The 18,302-nt window shown below is 39.7% G+C and overlaps 1 protein-coding gene across 3 annotated transcripts in view; it reads left to right on the forward strand.

Moving 5' to 3' along the window:
• Positions 1-18,302, forward strand: part of GLDC (glycine decarboxylase) — a 96,381-nt gene that overhangs the window by 28,192 nt on the left and 49,887 nt on the right. For all 3 annotated transcript variants that reach the window (XM_027047043.2, XM_053205126.1, XM_027047045.2), the window contains exons 4-8: positions 2,958-3,122; positions 8,393-8,470; positions 10,148-10,295; positions 10,619-10,815; positions 12,644-12,740. In XM_027047043.2, coding sequence (XP_026902844.1) covers positions 2,958-3,122; positions 8,393-8,470; positions 10,148-10,295; positions 10,619-10,815; positions 12,644-12,740 — 685 coding nt within the window. The remainder of the gene's footprint in view (positions 1-2,957; positions 3,123-8,392; positions 8,471-10,147; positions 10,296-10,618; positions 10,816-12,643; positions 12,741-18,302) is intronic.

Raw genomic sequence — 18,302 nt, forward strand, 5'->3', positions numbered from 1 at the left:
ACCACCCAGAGAAAACTATAGTTTACACTTTGGTTTACTTGTTTTTATGAATTTATAAAAATGGGATCAAGGAATTTTACATTGTACTTTTAAAATTAATATATTGGGAACATCTCCATGTCAGGAAATATTCTTTTATCCATCATTTTTAGTAAATGCATAGTATTATGTGTGTATAGTGTCCAATCATTCTTTTTCGGTGGACACTTCATTTTGTTCCTCATTTTTCAACTTTCAGTGCTTTGGAGCATTGCTCTCTGTATTCCTATTGTATATTGTATGTCATTGGATATACTGGGTCTCTCCCATTCATTAGATGGACTAGCTAATCTGTGTGTACGCTCGTATGTGCATGTATGCAAGTTTGTGTGTCTGTCTATATGTAAAATAATGACTCTGAATAAAGTTTCATGTTAGCCAGGCATACTAAGCGTGTCTTTGTGGTGGCAGGCAATGCTGTGTGTGAAAGTCTTATCTGATGTGAGGTCACAATTGCTCCTTGTCTATGCCTTTTGTGTGACCCCATTTCTACTCAAATTCCTTTTCTACTTGTCTACATGTATTGTGTGCCTCATTCATTCCAGTTCACCACCCAGTTAGAATTTGGCAAACTGAGTTGCTAAGGCAGGCTGTTCAAGGAGTTAACTGAAACAAAAATGTACTCTGCTGTGCGCACACGCACGCACACATGTGCGTGTACACACACACACACACACACACACACACACACACACATACACAGCTATACCAATAAAAGTTTTGGGAAAATTATTTCAAAGTCTTGACATTGTACTGCTTGGTAAAGCAAGTTCCCCCACCCACTTCCGCTCAACACAAGAAGTATTGTTTTCAAAGCCTTCAAAAAAGAAAAAAGAAAAAGGATGGAAATATCCTGTACATGATTACCAGAGGAGGAGAGAAAGGCATAAGGCTTGAAAAAGTGAAAACAAAACAAAAAGCCTAAATTTTTTTCCTAATGCTTTCCTGGCTGGGAAGAACAAAAATAGAGTTATGGGCCCCAATCTATCCCACTTTGGTGGTTGTCAGAGTGAACAGATTCTTGGTGAAAAGATAGCTCTACCACACGTTCTCAGTTACCCTCTATCTTATCAGCTTATTTTAGTTTCTTTAAAATATTATCATGGTGAAATAATTTCATTTATTATCATTTTTTCCCCATTACAATATGTTCTCCTTGATATCAGGGATCTATTTGCTTATGATGTATCATTACCAGAACTTATTATATGGTTCTTGACACTTAGTAGGCATGTAATAACATGGATGAATGAGTGAATGAAGGAATGAAAAAAAAAAAAAAGGATGAAGGCACTAAGTGGGTTAACTCAAATACCTAATAAACCATTTTTGGCTAGTAACTGGAGGATATAAGGGTGGAACTCACATCTATGCTGCTTTCTAACCATTTATATCCTTGAATTTTTTTTTTTTTTTAGCATTTATTTTAGAAAGTCCATGCATGTGTGTGCATGTGCACTTAAGGTGGGGGGTAAAGGCAGACAGTGAGGAGAGAAAATCCCCATGAGAAGCCCGCCTGACACTGGGCTAAAACTCACAAACTGTGAGATCAAGAACTAAGCCAAAACCAAGAGCCAGGTGCTTAACCAACTGAGCCACGCAAGTGCCCCTAAACAATAAGTTTTGAGTATTAAATAGTAGATTCTTGGATGCTTTCCTATTGTGAACTGTGATTGAGGTAGTCTTTTAGCTAGAAGAAAGATAACAGGGAGTAAAACTTCTGTTTATGTTACTATAGGTAGCTTCAAGTGGATTTTAAGAGCCAGCTTACAATAAAATACAGTAAAACCTTGGTTCCAGAAACATGGTTGTAATCCAAAGCACTTGCAGATCAGTGAATTTCAAGAACCATTGTCTCAGTTGTGATCATGACATAGCTCATTTGTCAAGTTAAAATTTATTAGAAATGTTTGCTCAAGTTACTCTCAATTCAAGGTTTTACTGGACATAGATATGAAAAGGTTATTAAAATAGAAAGGTAAGATTAATAAAAAAAGAGATGTAAGATTAAAAAATAACTTAAAGAGATAGAAATGTAAATACTGAATGTACCCAAGCAAAAGATAATATTGTTAATATGACTTATCTCTGAGCTTCCTTACAAAGGTCAAAGGGAATGGGAATGAAAGCTGGTGCAGCCACTCTGGAAAACCGTAGGGAGGTTCCTCAAAAAACTAAAAATAGAACTACCCTACGACCCAGCACTTGCACTACTAGGCATTTATCCATGGGATACAAGTGTGCTGTTTCCAAGGGACACATGCACCCCCATGTTTATAGCAGCACTATCAACAATAGCCAAAGTATGGAAAGAGCCCAAATGTCCATCGATGGAAGAATGGATAAAGAAGATGTGGTATACATCTTGTGGTATACCATGGAGTATTACTCAGCAATCAAAAAGAATGAAGTCTTGTCATTTGCAAATACATGGATGGAACTGGAGGGTATTATGCTAAGTGAAATTAGTCAGAGAAAGACAAAAATCATGACTTCACTCATGACGACTTTAAGAGACAAAACAGAGGAACATAAGGGAAGGGAAACAAAAGTAATATAAAAACAGGGAGTGGGACAAAACAGAAGAGACTCATAAATATGGAGAGCAAACTGAAGGTGACTACAGGGGTTGTGGGAGGCGGGATGGGCTAAATGGGTAAGGGGCATTAAGGAATCTACTCCTGAAATCGTTTCACTATCTGCTAACTAATTTGGATGTAAATTTTAAAAAATAAAAAAAATTGAAAAAAGAAAAAGAAAAAAAAACCAACAAAGGTCAAAGGGAAGCTTACTGATACACAATTCTCAAGAGGGGCAAAATTAATTTTCAGTTGCTAAATTCCAAAATGAAGACATTCTGTGAGCTTTTCCCAATAGTGGAGTCAGAGTTTGGACATGGCCTCTTATGTCTCTCACAGGATCAGCCAATATACTCCATACCAGCCAGAGGTGTCTCAGGGGAGACTGGAGAGTTTACTAAACTACCAGACCATGGTGTGCGACATCACAGGCATGGACATGGCCAACGCATCCCTGCTGGATGAGGCTACAGCAGCTGCTGAGGCGATGCAGCTGTGCCACAGGTGAGAGGCCCACAGGGCAAGGGACATCCTCCAGTCTCACCTGCTGTGCTGGTGAAGCTGGCCCTGTCAGTGTCCAGTGACTCATCCCTCTCACACAGACATACATAGCATTATACTAGTCACCTGACATAACAAAATCTGAAATAAAACTGTGGCTTTTTAAAGCTTTTTAAGCCACTTGTTACCTTATTAAAGTTTGTATTTTGAGAAAGAGCATGAGCAGGAAAAGGGCAGAGAGTGGGAGAGAGAATCCCAAGAAGGCTCCGTGTTCTCAGTTCAGAGCCTAATGTGGGGCTCAAACTCATGACTTGTGCGATCATGACTTGAGCCGAAACCAAGAGTTGGATGCTTAACCAACTGAGCCACCCAGGTGTCCCTAAAAAAGCTACTTTTTAAAGCCACTATTGTTCAGTTTTACATTACAGAAGAAAAACATTTGTCCTCTTACATAGTGTTAAGTTCAGGGATGTTACAGCAATTCTGAGATAGTATCAAGCTCCTTGCTCTGTACCATCTTCAGCGTGAGGTCTTGGTCCTCATGGTCACAAAATGACTGCTGGGGCTTTCACCATGACCTCTGTACCCAGAAAGAAGAAAAGGGGCAGTGTAAAGGGTGCTGCTAGCTAAATAAGCCCTCTTTAAAGAGTCTTGGAAGGCAGCTCTGCTCACCACTATACCACCAACGCTGCACTTTAAAGAAGCCCCAACTTTTGGAAGCCCCAACTCAGCAACTTTACCCTTCATTGAGCACATCTATCTACAAGTGGCCTGGAGAAATGTGGTTTTCACTAGATGGGCACATTGCTGCCCCCTTACATATTGGGATTCTGTTACTATTATTGGTTCAGGAGAGAATGGATATTACAAAGGAACTGGCAGTCTGTATTATAATACATAAATATTACCTTCTTTCATGAAGCATATTGTTTTAGGTTGTATATAATTTTTATAGCCTGCTTTCTTTTTCTATTTAACAATATATGGTGAACGTTCCCCCCATTTCTTTAGTCAGCTTTTTAGGATATGGCTTTTATTGACTACATGATAGTACTCACTTGTATGGAAATACCATCATTTATGTAACCTCACCTCTATTGTTTCACACGTATTTTAATCCTATCTTTTACAGTTACTAATGTTCTTGTTATTTTTTACATCTTTAGAATCAATTTTGTCAAAGATTCCGATTATTTCCTGAGGACACATTTCTAGAAGTAGAATTGCCGGGTCATGGTATATACTTAACAATTGCTCTCCAGTTTCCACCTTCCTTTGCTTCTTGCCTTGTGAGTACATTTGAGCTTACCTTACTGGTAGAATTCTCATGTAGATGTCATCTGGTGGGGAAATCTGCCCACATTCACTGGTGTGTCTGTGAGGTTTTGTGCCTCTGGCCCTGAATGCTCATGTAAGTCTCTTTCTTGGCTTCCACAGACTTAAGGGATGGTTAAATTGGTTCTGTGTGCATGGAAGTTTCCCCCACACCAACAAACGATTCTTGGACAGAGGCAGGTGTCCAAGAATTCAACTCAATTCTGAATGACCAAATATGTATTTCTTATACATCATAACATTGCAGTAGTGAACTCCAAACTCGCTTACCAGGTATGGAAATGTCTAAATATCCTGCCGCAGGCTGTTCTGCTTCCCAAGCAGCCCTAGGGGTGGGCTCAGGCTCTTCCTCCTTACCCTGGGAGGACAGCCAAAAAGGAATACCTCTCTATTCTCAGCTTTTCATATTTTTGTCTTCCTCATCCACCTTTGTGCTGCCTTTTCATTTTCCTCCCTGACTCTCTTTCTAGGTAAGGGCTTCCATTTCACACTTGGAGAAGCTGAGGTCTTTCTGGTTGATGGTTCAGGGGTTCTGTCCTGAACTGATTTGAGTTAATGACCTACTACTCTGTAAATGCTTGATTTGCTTCCTCTCTCTTCAGTCTCATACCTTCGGGCCTGCGTTTAATTATACCCTTGAAAAGCAGCCTTGTGCTTTTTGTCTTCAGGAAAATGTTCTTTAAAATAGCAGTTTTTTTTGTTTCCATCTTAGGTCATTTAGGCTTAGATGGCTCTTCTCTCGATTTACTTAGATTCACACTGTGAAGAGCATTGTGCTTTGGGTAATTAATCACTTTTGTATTTCCCCAACTCTACTTATTCTTCTATTAACTTATGCTTATTATAAAAATACCTGTTAAGAGTGGAAATAATATGCAAACAGTAGAAAATATAATGAAGTGAAACCTGCTGTTTCGCAGTCCTGTTCCATTGAGAAAACTGTTGTTAACTGGTCATTGTGTACCTTTCTGGGAAATTAAATGAAAAGCACAATATATATGCGCTTCCCACCTTTTTCACCCAGATGTGCTCATGATACATGACCTGTTATGTATCCTGTTTTAAAAACCAAATTCAACTGGGCATATTTGAAGATCTAATTGCCTTTATTAAACAATTCATAAATGGGGCAATGTTCCATCTAAAGGGGAGAAAGGCTCCCTGAGGAGTTGTACAAGAAGGTTTTTGTTTTTTATGGAAAGCAGGGTAGGGCAAGAAAATGATAAGTAAAAGTAAAGAATCCAGGCAAGATCACCTTCCCTTTAGGGAGGAGGTAAGGGGGTCTTATTATTTGCAGATGACCTCATCTAGCCTCTGGTGGATGGAGAACACCCCTGTGACAGATCACCTTTGCACTTATCTGAAAATTCCTGATTCACAGGTTAAGACTAAATTTCTGGAGGAGGTTGAAACTGCAATTAGGTTAGTAATTAAGCCTTGGTTTGGTGACTGGGCTTGGCCCGAGAAATACCATTTTGGGCCTATGGTTTTCTTTTTAACAATCCCTATCAGTCTGATTTCCTGAAATCATGAATTGTTAGAAAACTCCCAGGATTTGGGTCCTTTAGGAGCTGTGTGGTGCTGTACATGTCACAACTTAACTCAGTCCTTTTCATCTCTGCTAAATGAGGACATTTGGTTTAGATAATCTCTAAATGCTTCTTTGGCAGTAAAATTCTCAGATGTTTTTATTTCAAGAGTTAGTTTTGGGGCACCCGGGGGGCTGAGTCGGTTAAGCGTCCCATCTTTGGCTCAGGTCATGATTTAATGCCTCATGGGTTCGAGCCCCATATCATAGAGCCTGGAGCTTGCTTCAGATTCTGTGTCTCCCTCTCTTTACTCCTCCCTTCTCATGCTTTGTGTGTGTCTCTCTCTCAAACATAAGTGAAAATTAAAAAAAAAATTTTAAGAAAAAAAGAAAAAAGAAAACAGTTTTTTATTTCAACTTGCACCCAGTTGCTACCCTGTTTTTATTTCTCTTAACTCCTAGCATATTTTTCAAAATTTAAACCAACTTAAGATTGATTTTGCTAAATGGATCAGATTGGTGTTAAAAAAAACCCAATTCAACTGAGTAAATTTAAAGATGTTTATTCAATAAAGATAAATAAAGTAGAATGGAGCACCAAAGGGCTACAGAAAGGGAAAGGTTTCTCCCCCACCCCCCACCTCAATGATTTAATTTTCTTTTTTCAGGTTTTTATTTAAATTCCAGTTAGTTTATGTACAGTGTAATATTTGTTTAAGGTGTAGGATTTAGTGATTCAACAGTTATACAACACCCAGGGCCCATCACAACAAGTGCCCTCCTAAGTATCAATCACCTATTTAACCCATCCCCCTGCCCACCTCCCTTCCAGCAGCCCTCAGTTTGTTTTCTATAGTTAGGAGTCTGTTTCCTGATTTTCCTCCTTTTCCCCCCTCTATGTTCATCTGTTTTGTTTCTTAAATTCCACATATGAGTAATATTATATGGTATTTATCTTTCTCCTAGTGACTTATTTCACTTAGCATAATACTCTCTAGCTCTATCCATGTTGTTGTAAATGACATTTCATTCTTTTTGATGGCCAAGTAATATTCCATTGTGCATGCTCGTGTGTGTATGTGTGTGTGTGTGTGTGTGTGCCTGTGCCTGCCCGTGTGTGCATGTGTGTATCACTATCCATTCATCAGTCAATGGACATTTGGTCTCTTCCACAATTTGGCTATTGTTGATAATGTTATAAACATTGGGGTGCATGTATCCTCTTGAATCTGTATTTTTGTATCCTTTGGGTAAATATCTAGTAGTGCAGTTGCTGGATCATAGGGTAGTTCTATTTTTAACATTTTGAGGAAACTCATACTGTTTTCCGGAGTGGCTGCATCAATTTGCATTCCCACCAATGGTGTAAGAGGGTCCCCCTTTCTCTGTGTCCACACCAACATCTGTTCTTTCCTGTGTTGTTAATTCTAGCCATTCTGCTAGGTGGGAGGTGGTATCTCATTGTGGTTTTATTTTGTATTTGTCTGACGATGAGTGATGTTGAGCATCTTTTCATGTGTCTGTTAGCCATCTGGATGTCTTCTTTCGAACAGTGTTTGTTCATGTCTTCTGCCCATTTCTTCACTGGATTATTTGTCTTGTGGGTTTTGAGTTTGGTAAGTTCTTTATAGATTTTGAATACTAACACTTTATCAGATATGTCATTTGCAAATATCTTCTCCCATTCCATCGGTTGCCTTTTAGTTTTGTTGATTTTGTCCTTTGCTGTGTAGAGCTTTCTATCTTGATGAGGTCCCAATAGTTCATTTTTGCTTTTGTTTTCCTTACCTCAGGAAATCCATCTAGTAAGAAGTTGCTATGGCTGATGTCAAAGAGGTTACTGCCCGTACTCTCGTCTAGGATTTTGATGGTTTCCTGTCTCACATTTAGGCCTTTCCTCCATTTCGAATAGATTTTTATGTATGGTATAAGAAAGTGGTCCAGTTTCATCCTTTTACATGTTTCTGTCCAGTTTGAAAGGGAAAGGTTTTTAAAGGTAGGTGAAGGAAGTCCTAAAGAAACAAAACAGGGATTATTTAGAGCAAGGTCACTTTCCTTTGGGAGACAAAAAGTGTTTTATGAGGTGAATTACCTCTTTGGTGCTTACCAGGAAATTCTAGACTGACTAGTTAAGATTATATTACTAGGGAAGGTTGTAATCAGGTATGTATTAAGCCTCAGTTTGGTGACATGGGCCTAGCACAAGTGACTCCCATTTGGTAACTGTTTTTTTTTTTTTTTTTTTAACCACACAAATTGGATTTCAGTAGAATTCTAACCACTGTAATTAATGCCTCATATTTTATACCATGCTCAGAGATTCCCTAAGTACCAACTTTGCTTTGCATTCTTAGAAGATACTTTGATTTCTTTAATGTGCATTTTTTAATGTGATTTTTCTTTCCAACAGACACAATAAGAGGAAGAAATTTTTGGTTGACCCCCGTTGCCACCCACAGACAATAGCTGTGGTCCAGACTCGAGCTAAGTAATTAATTTCACTCATTTTTTGAACTCAGGGATAGCATCATGCTCATCTCTGTTGTTTCTTTTCTTACTTCCAAACTGATTGGAAGTGAACCTGGTTTAAACTGCGGTTGTTGAATTTTACTTTCTTTCCCACTTTCTTCCTGAGATCTTGCTGGTAAGAAAAATGTATCAGAACTGAGAGAACACATGAGTGACTTTAGTTGGCTCTGCTTTATTTATTTATTTTTTAAAAATTTTAATGTTTTATTTATTTTTGAGAGAGAGACAGAGTACAAGTAAGGGAGGGGCAGAGAGACAGAGGGAGACACAGAATCCAAAGAAGGCTCCAGGCTCTGAGCTGTCAGCACAAAGCCTGAGAGGGGCTCGAACTCATGAACTGTGAGATCATGACCTGAGCTGAAGTTGGACGCTTACCAACTGAGCCACCCAGGTGCCCCACCTCTGCTCTATATTGAGTAACCATGCTATTTGTTTCCTTTTTGTAAAAATAAAATTAAAATATTAAAATAATTTCAGCAATGTTTCAGAGTTTGCAAAGCAGAGGGAGAAAATGGAACTCTCCCACAATTAGGGTTTTGTGTGTATTCTTGCAAACATAGTTTATACAGAATCCACTTAAACCTAGATGTGGTATGATATAGATTAAAGCAAGTGTACTGTATTTGTTTAGTGCTGCAATCAGATAAACAGCACAACTATCACTTGCCAGTGTGTTTATTTGCTTTCTTCTTGTTTTTTTGTGTCTAAAAAATTTTTTTTTAACATTTATTATTGAGAGAGAGAGACAGAGCATTAACATGGGAGGGGCAGAGAGAGAGGGAGACAGAATCTGAAGCAGGCTCCAGGCTCTGAGCTGTCAGCACAGACCCCAATGCGGGGCTCAAACTCATAAACCGTGAGGTCATGATCTGAGCCGAAGTCGGACGCTTAACCGACTGAGCCACCCAGGTGCCCCTTTTGTGTTTTTTAAATGCTTGTTTATTTTTGAGAGAGAGAGAGACAGTGTGAGTGGGGTGGGGCAGACAGAGGGAGACACAGAATCCAAAGCAGGCTTTAGAATCTGAGCTGTCAGCAAGAGCCTGATGTTGGGATTGAACTCACAAACTGTGAGATCATGACCTGAGCCGAAGCTGAACACTTAAACCAGAGCCGCCTGTTTTCTTCTTGTAAGAGCTGGGCAATCTCCCCCAACCCCATACCACCATCCCTTTAGAAGGTGTATTCTCACATATGATTGAAACTGGATGATTAAGGAAGGTCTTTCTCTTTGTTTAATTGATGGCTTTCCATTCATCTAAAGCTGATCCTGGGTGAAGGTGGTGACCTGGTGAGACAGCTCTGTAATTGCAGGAATTGATTCTTTAGTCCTAGGAAGCCATGTTCCTGATCCTATCAGAAGGTTCTGGCAGGAAAGGGGTAATGGGAATGGTAAGGGAAGGTACAAGAGAGAAACAGAAGTCAGACTGTTGGCAGCATGTGAGATGGTGTGAAGCATTGTTACCAGTCAGGTGTGAGATGGGGGTGTGTGTGTATTGGATGAAGTTGGGGGGGGGGGTGGTGGCAACGAGGAAGGACACAGAATATGAATTCTCTATCACTGAAAACAAATTTTACGGAGTTTCATTTCCTTTTGAAAACCAAAAGCATGATTGTTCTTTGTCTTCTGTCTTTCCAGATACAATGGAGTTCTCATTGAGCTGAAATTACCCCATGAAATGGACTTCAGTGGAAAAGATGTTAGTGGAGTGCTGTTCCAGTACCCAGACACTGAGGGGAAGGTGGAAGATTTCACAGAGCTCGTGGAGAGGGCCCATCAGACGGGGGTAGGCAGCTGTCTCCTTGCGGGGGTCCACGTAGGTCTGTCCCAACTTTGTATTATGATTTTTGGATGTGTCTTAATTTCCATATTTGTATCACCTGGAATGGTAAAACTGTCTCCTTCCTGCCTGCCTTCAAATTTGTTTTGTTCACCAACTAATTCCTGGTACATAGTAAAAACTCCGTAAATATTTTTTAGTGAATCATTGAGTAAATGGCATGAAACAACCCTCTGTCTGTCTGCTTATATTGGGGATAATTTGCTACTCTCCCATTTCTTTCAGGGGAAGGGAACAACCATGTCCATTTTCTCTTGTTTCCTCTTTAGAGCCTGGCCTGCTGTGCTACTGACCTTTTAGCTCTGTGTATCTTGAGGCCACCTGGAGAATTTGGTGTAGACATTGCCCTAGGTAGCTCACAGAGATTTGGAGTGCCACTGGGCTATGGCGGACCACATGCAGCCTTTTTCGCTGTCAGAGAAAGTTTGGTGAGGATGATGCCTGGGAGAATGGTGGGGGTAACAAGGTAAAGCAGCTCATGTTTCTACCCTTTTATTGTTACTATTAGTTTCTTTGTTCCTTCTTATCACAAAAGTTGTTGATTTCTCTCTAAATTTACCTGGGCCATGTATATAATAATTTATAACATATTTGTATTGAAGGCATATAAGTGAATTAAATTAGGTTGTTGAAAGCATTGAAAGACTTGATATTCTAGGTGTGTTTTTTATCTGACCAGTTTCATTCTCAAAAGCATTATCATGCTACACAGTTATGTAAAATACAAGTATAGTGAGAGATTATCATGAACATAATGTGATCCTAGAGGCCTGCCACTTGTTTATTCTAGGAATTTTTAAAAAATGTTTATTTGTTCATTTTTGAGAGAGAGAGAGAGAGCACCAGCAGGGGTGGGGTGGGGGGGACAGAGAGAGAGGGGGAGACACAGAATCCTGAAGCAGGCTTCAGGCTCCAAGCTGTCAGCACAGAGCCTGACTTGGGGGCTTGAACCCACAAACTGTGAGATCATGCATGACCTAAGCTGAAGTTGGACGCTCAACTGAGTAAGCCACCCAGGCACCCCGCTAGTAATTTCCAAATGTATCTTCCCAAGTGCTATTCATTGATAAAGCTCCTCAGATTAAGAATTTAGATGAATGACATGATCATTACTGGGGAAATTTAGCATGATCTTTTAGACTAGACCTTTCATAGAGGTTGGACTTACTAACCTAAGTGAATAGTCTATATTAGTGAATGATGTGAATTTTTGAAATACTCATGGATTATCACATAATAGCAAGAGGCACCTTGCTTTTCAGTGTAAAAATAAATGTCTTCAAATATTCTTACATTAGTTTCTTTCAATGATGTGTCTTGACCAGATGAGATGAGGTAGAGACTATTCTAATTAATAAAAGTTTAATATATTAATTATTGTCTGCTGATTTTTATATTGAACTTACCTTTCTGAAAAATGGACCCCAGAGCTTGATGAAATACAGGATAAGACTGCTGAATCTTTGTGTTTATCCAAATACTTTTCTTTTAATGTGTATTTATTTTGAGAGAGAGAGAGAGAGAGAGAGCGCGAGCGAGCAGGGGAGGGACAGACAATCCCAAGCAGACTCTTCAGTCAGCATGGAATCCTACTTGTGGGGCTTCATCTCCCGACTAAGAGGTCACAACCCAAGCCGAAATCATGAGTAGGTCCCTTAACTGACTAAGCCACCCAGGTGCTCCATGTTATCCAAATTATTAACTGTATTCAGAAAGAAGGAAAATTTTTCTTAGAGATAGGTGGTAAGATTATTAACATTCTTTTTTTTAAAGTTTTTATTTAAATTCCATTTAGTTAACATACAGTGTAATATTAATTTCAGGTGTACAATTTAGTGATTCAGCACATTCTTTTTCTTAATAGCTGTATAGTTACTTTAGATTTCCAGTGAAGAAATTAATTCCTTTGTGAGATATTTCCCCTTTTCCTGTGTGTGCCAAGAAGCTCATAGTCAACTTTAATTCTCATTAAATTTAATTTTTTTTCATTAAATTTAATTTTAAATTCAGTCCACATTCACCATCATTATATTAGCCTGGGTAATTCCTGGGAAGTTTCCATTCAAGGTTCCTAGCTTTATTGTGTATACCTTGGTCCCTCCCTCAAAGTACATACTAAAAATTAGTAGTCCTATTTAGAAGTGGATGGCTTGGTAATTATTTCCTTATGGCCTTGCAGCCGAATAAATTCGCTGGGTTCCCTTCAAGCTGGGAAGGAAAGAAGCAGGTCTATTTGTGACTACCCTTGGTGTAGTGATTATCTTTGCTAACTAGATGTTTTATTCTCTGCCCAGAGATGCCACTGGGAAAGAAGTGTATCGTCTTGCTCTTCAAACCAGGGAACAACACATCCGGAGAGACAAAGCTACTAGCAACATTTGTACAGCTCAGGTAGATCACATGACTGTCTTTCCCACTGAATGCCTTATAATCTGTAGACATGAGCTGCTCATTCATTCACTTAATTTTCCTTCACCACCTGCTGACCAGTGTGCACACCAGAAATGGAGAGATCTTATTGGTAGAGAAGCCTTGTGATCTTGTCAGAACCAAAATATGATGTATTTACCTAGAGCTCTGTCCATGTACATACTTTATACTTCAGTGTCTCTAGTAATCTTGGCCATAGGCAGGTCCATTATGGGTGGCTATTGGGCACCTTCTCTTAGGGCTAAAATGGAAGCCCTCCAGGAATGTGGTGAGGAAACAAAGTGAGAGTGTTTGAGGTGACTGCTTGAGGGGATGGTACAGACTGACCAGTTGGTGGTGGTCTTGGGGTATTCTTACTGTGGGCTCATGAAAATCATTCTTGAAATGGATGGAATAAAAGAGGAGGAGCTTCGCAAGTTCCTGATGAGCCTGGAAGTTGCCCAGGACTCAGGTCAGAGGGAGCAGTGTTTGAGACCCAGCCAATTTCTAGGCTTAGGTAGAAGATGGTTCCTGAGCATCCAATCCATTCTAGGTCCATCTTCTCCATTCAGGGTCAGAGAAAGAGATCTCACCCATATCTCATTGGGCAGTACAGTAGTTTTTTCTCTCAGGGCATTGGCTCAAAGCACCACCACCAGGTTTTAGAAACCCTTTCCAGGGTCAGTAGATGATAAGGTATTATTAAAGTTGGTTCTATAGCTATTGGTCTTTGGAATACTTTCCTCAGTAGGTTTTCCTGTATTTGTTGCCTCAAGAAGGTGGCTGCTTCAGGGCACCTGGGTGGTTCAGTTGGTTAAGCATCTGACTCTTGATTTCAACTTAGGTCATGATCTCACTGTTCATGAATTTGAGCTCTGCATCAGGCTCTGCATTGACAATATAGAGCCAGCTTAGGATTCTCCATGCACCTCCTTCCCCTCCCTTGCTTGCTCTCTGTCTCTTTCTCTGTCTCTCTAAATAAATACATTAAAAAAAAAAAGGTGGCTATTTCTTTTCAGGTAAGAGCTCTTCTATTATCGTAGGATGGAGCTAGCTGTCACAAACTTTTCCTCTGTTGATAGCAAGTTGAACTTTATATGATGCTGTTATTTTCTGTAGCTTACCCTTCATTTGTTGAATTATCTGCTTAAATATTTCTCTGTCCTCTGCAGCTGACTGCTCCTGTCTTGCCCTTTCTGCCCATGTTCTTCCAAAAAAATGCCGGTCTGATTATAAGTGAATTAAGGGGTTTTCTTTAGAAAAAAAAATTTTTTTTTACATTTATTTATTTTTGAGGGACAGAGAGAGACAGAGCATGAGCAGGGGAGGGGGAGACAGAGAGAAGGAGACACAGAGAGAAGGAGACACAGAATCTGAAGCAGGCTGTATGCTCTGAACAAGCTGTCATCACAGAGCCTTATGAGGGGCTCGAACCCACATACTGTGAGATCATGACCTGAGCCGAAGTCGGATACTCAACCGACTGAGCCACCCAGGCACCCCAAGGGGTTTTCTGCTTCAATGTTTGGAATTAATTTTACAGGTGAACTTGGGCTGAACAAAGGTCTCTATCTTTTTCAGCAATTATTAAAGTCATATTTGCCCTGGAGATAGCCCAACTCTGTCTTCTCTGATTTTAATTTTCTCATTCTGGAGAACTTCCAGCTATGCATTGTCTATTCCATTTCATGAGTTTCTTTTCATAATTGGTTGTATGAAGCAGTTGCCCATAACTCCAGTGTCATTCTCTATAAAGATGCAATTATTCTTTTTTGTTAGGAGATGATGTATCTTTGGAAATGCTCCTTGAGCTCTCTGTCTTCTGATTTTCTCCAACCTTCTGATTTTTTTTTAATGTTTACTTATTTATTTTGAGAGAGAGAGAGAGAGAGAGAGAGAGCAGGGGAGGGGCAGAGAAAAAGGGAGAGAGAGAATCCCAAGCAAGTTCCAAACTGACAGTATGGAACCCCATGAGGGACTTGATTCCACAAACCGTGAGATCATGTCATGACCTGAGCCGAAATCACGAGACAGACACTTAACTGACTGAGTCATCTAGGTGCCCAGCCTCTGCTTCTTAAAGCAACTGCATCGTGTTCTCAGGCTGCCCCTTTTCCTCTTGAGTATGACATGCTCCACACTGTACTTGTCCTTGCTTTGCAATGTTGGTGGTACAGAGATTTTTTTTTTCCTTTAATCTCTGAAAGTGTGTTACTAAATTATTTTTAAAAATTCTTCTGTATACTTGTGATATTTCACAGATCTCTGAATTTGCATCATGTTCTTTGTGTTTTCTTACATCTTTGGTTTTACCACCACAAGCCATTTTTTCATTAACTTTTATCTAAAGTCAGGTGTGTTCAGATATAATTTACATTTCATCAGCTCTTTCACTGAGGTATACCTTTCCATAAAATTTGCCCTTAAAAAAATTTTTTTTAATGTTTATTTATTTCTGAGAGAGAGACAGAGTGCAAGCGGGGAGGAACAGAGTGAAAGGGCTACATAGAATCAGAAGCAGGCTCCAGGCTCTGAGCTGCCAGTACAGACCGTGAGATCATGACCTGAGCTGAAGTCAGATACTCAATCGACTGAGCCACCCAGGTGCCCCAAAATTTGCTCTTTTAAAGTATACAGTTCTGGGGCACCTGGGTGACTCAATGGGTTAAGCGTCTGACTGCAGCTCGAGTCACAGTCACACAGTCCATGGGTTTGAGCCCCGTGTCAGGCTCTGGTCTGACAGCTCAGAGCCTGGAGCCTCCTTCAGATTCTGTGTCTCCCTTTCTCTCTGCCCCTCCTTTGCTCATGCTCTGTCTTTCTCTCTCTTGAAATAAACATTAAAATTTTATCAAAAAATAAAGTATACAGTTCAATGATTTTTAGTATTTTTATAAAGTTGTGCAACCATCACTGGCATTCATTTCTAAACATTTCATCATCCCAAAATGAAACATGTTCCCATGAAGTGATTGTTGTTCTCCATCCTTTTATCTTCCCTGCAGCCCTTGAGAACCACTAATCTACTTTCTGTCTTTGCATTCTGGACATTTCATATAAGTGGGATTATACAATAAGTTGCCATTTGTGCCTAGCTTCTTTCACTTAGCATAATGATTTCAAGTTTCATATATATTCTAGTGTGAATCAGTACTTCATTTTTTTATGGCTGAATACTTCACTGTATGGACATACCACATTTTGTTTATCCATTCATCAACTGATGGATATTTGGGTTGTTTTCACTTTATTCTATTTTGACTAAAGTGGTTATGCACATTGATGTACAAGATTTTGTGGGGTCATGTTTTCAGTTCTCTTAGGCACATACTGAGGAGTAGAATTACTGGTGACTTAGTGACTGTGACTTAGTGACTGTGAAGTGATATCTCATGTGGATTTCATATGAATTTCCCTTATAACTAATGATTTTGAGTATCTCTATTATTTATTTATTTATTTATTTATTTATTTATTAAATTTGCATCCAAGTAAGTTAACATATAGTGCAATAATGATTTCAGGAATAGTTTCCAGTGATTAATCCCCTATATATAATACCCAGTGCTCATCCCAATAAGTGTCATCTTTATGCCCCTTGCCCATTTAGCCAATTCCCCCACCTATAACCCCTCCAGCAACCCTCTGTTTTCTATATTTAAGAGTCTCTTACGTTTTGTCCCGCTGTTTATTTTACTAGTTTTGCTTCCCTTCTCTTATGTTCAACTGTTTTGTATCTTAAATTACACATATGAGTGAAAGCATATGATATTTGTCTTTCTCTGACCGACTAATTTCACTTAGCATAATACACTCTAGTTCCATCCATGTAGTTCCAAATGGCAAGATTTCATTCTTTCTGATTGCCAAGTAATAATACACACACACACACACACACACACACCACATCTTTGATGGACATTTGGGCTCTTTCCACACTTTGGCTTTTGTCGATAGTACTGTTATAAACATTGGTGTGCATGTGCCCCTTCATAACAGCACACCTGTATCCTTTGGATGAATACCTAGTAGTGTAATTTCTGGGTCATAGGGTATTCTATTTTTAATTTTTTGAGGAACCTCCATCTGTTTTCCAGAGTGGCTGCACCAGTTTACATTTCCATCAGCAGTGCAAAAGGGTTCTTCTTTCTCTGCACCCTCACCAACATCTGTTGTTGCCTGACTTGTTCATTTTAGCCACTCTGACTGGTAAAAGGTGGTATCTCACTGTGGTTTTGATTTGTATTTCCCTGATGCTGAGTGATATTGAATATTTTTTCATGTGTCTGTTTGCCATCTGGATGTCTTCTTTGGATAAGTGTCTATTCATGTCTTTTGCCCATTTCTTCACTGGGTTATTTGTTTTTTGGGTGTTGAGTTTGATAAGTTCTTTATGGATTTTGGATACTAACCCTTTATCTGATACGTCATTTGCAAATATATTCTTCCATTCTGTCATTCGCCTTTTAGTTTTGAGGATTGTTTCCTTCGCCTTGCAAAAGGTTTTTATCTTGATGATGTCTCAATGGTTCATTTTTGCTTTTATTTCCCTTGCCTCTGGAGACATATCAAGTAAGAAGTTGCTGCGGCCAAGGTCAAAGAGGTTTTGCCCGTTTTCTCCTCTAGGATTTTTATGGCTTCCTGTCTTACATTTAGGTCTTTCATCCATTTTGAGTTTATTTTATTTATTTATTTAACAAATTTTTTTTAATATTTATTTTCTTAGAGGGAGAGAGAGAGAGAGACAGTGAGAAAGAGACAGCTTGAGTGGGGGAGGGGCAGAGAGAGAGGGCAACACAGAATCTGAAGCAGGCTCCAGGCTCTTAGTTGTTAGCACAGAGCCCGATGCGGGGTTCCAACCTATGAATTGTGAGATAATGACCTGAAACCATGACAGATGTTTAAGTGACTGAGCCACTCAGGTGCCACATTTTGAGTTTATTTTTGTGTATGGTGTAAGATTGTGGTCCAGGTTCATTCTTCTGCATGTTGCTGTCAAGTTTTTCCCAAACCATTTGCTGAAGAGACTGTCATTATTCCATTGGATATTCTTTCCTGCTTTGTCAAAGATTAGGTGGCTATGCATGTGTGGGGCCATTTCTGAGTTCTCTATTCTGTTCCATTGATCTGTGTGTCTGTTCAAGTGCCAGTACCATATGGTCTTAATGATTACAGGTTTGTAATACATATTGATGTCCAAGCCATCAGCCTGCCAGGTGGCACCTCCCTCCCAAATTTTTTCTCAGCTGGGACTGTCTTTCTATACCCCTCATTTCTGAGGGCCCTGTGGCTTGAGCCCGCTCCAACCCTTTGGGGGAGGGTCTCAACAAGCAATGCCTGGGTGCCAGTTTGCTCCCGGGAATGTTTGTACAATTGCAGTATTGCAGAGGTTGAAAAATTCTGGCTGGGTGCTGTCTTGCCCCAGAAAAGTCCGTGCAATTTCATGGCAGTAAAGGTTCAAGGATTATGGTAAATCGGAACATCTAGCCAGCACCAGATTTCACCACCCCCTGGCATCTTTCCTCCAATGCCAGCAAACGTGACTAT

The sequence above is a fragment of the Acinonyx jubatus genome, chromosome D4 (assembly GCF_027475565.1).
Source record: "Acinonyx jubatus isolate Ajub_Pintada_27869175 chromosome D4, VMU_Ajub_asm_v1.0, whole genome shotgun sequence".
In the NCBI taxonomy this organism is placed as follows: domain Eukaryota; kingdom Metazoa; phylum Chordata; class Mammalia; order Carnivora; family Felidae; genus Acinonyx; species Acinonyx jubatus.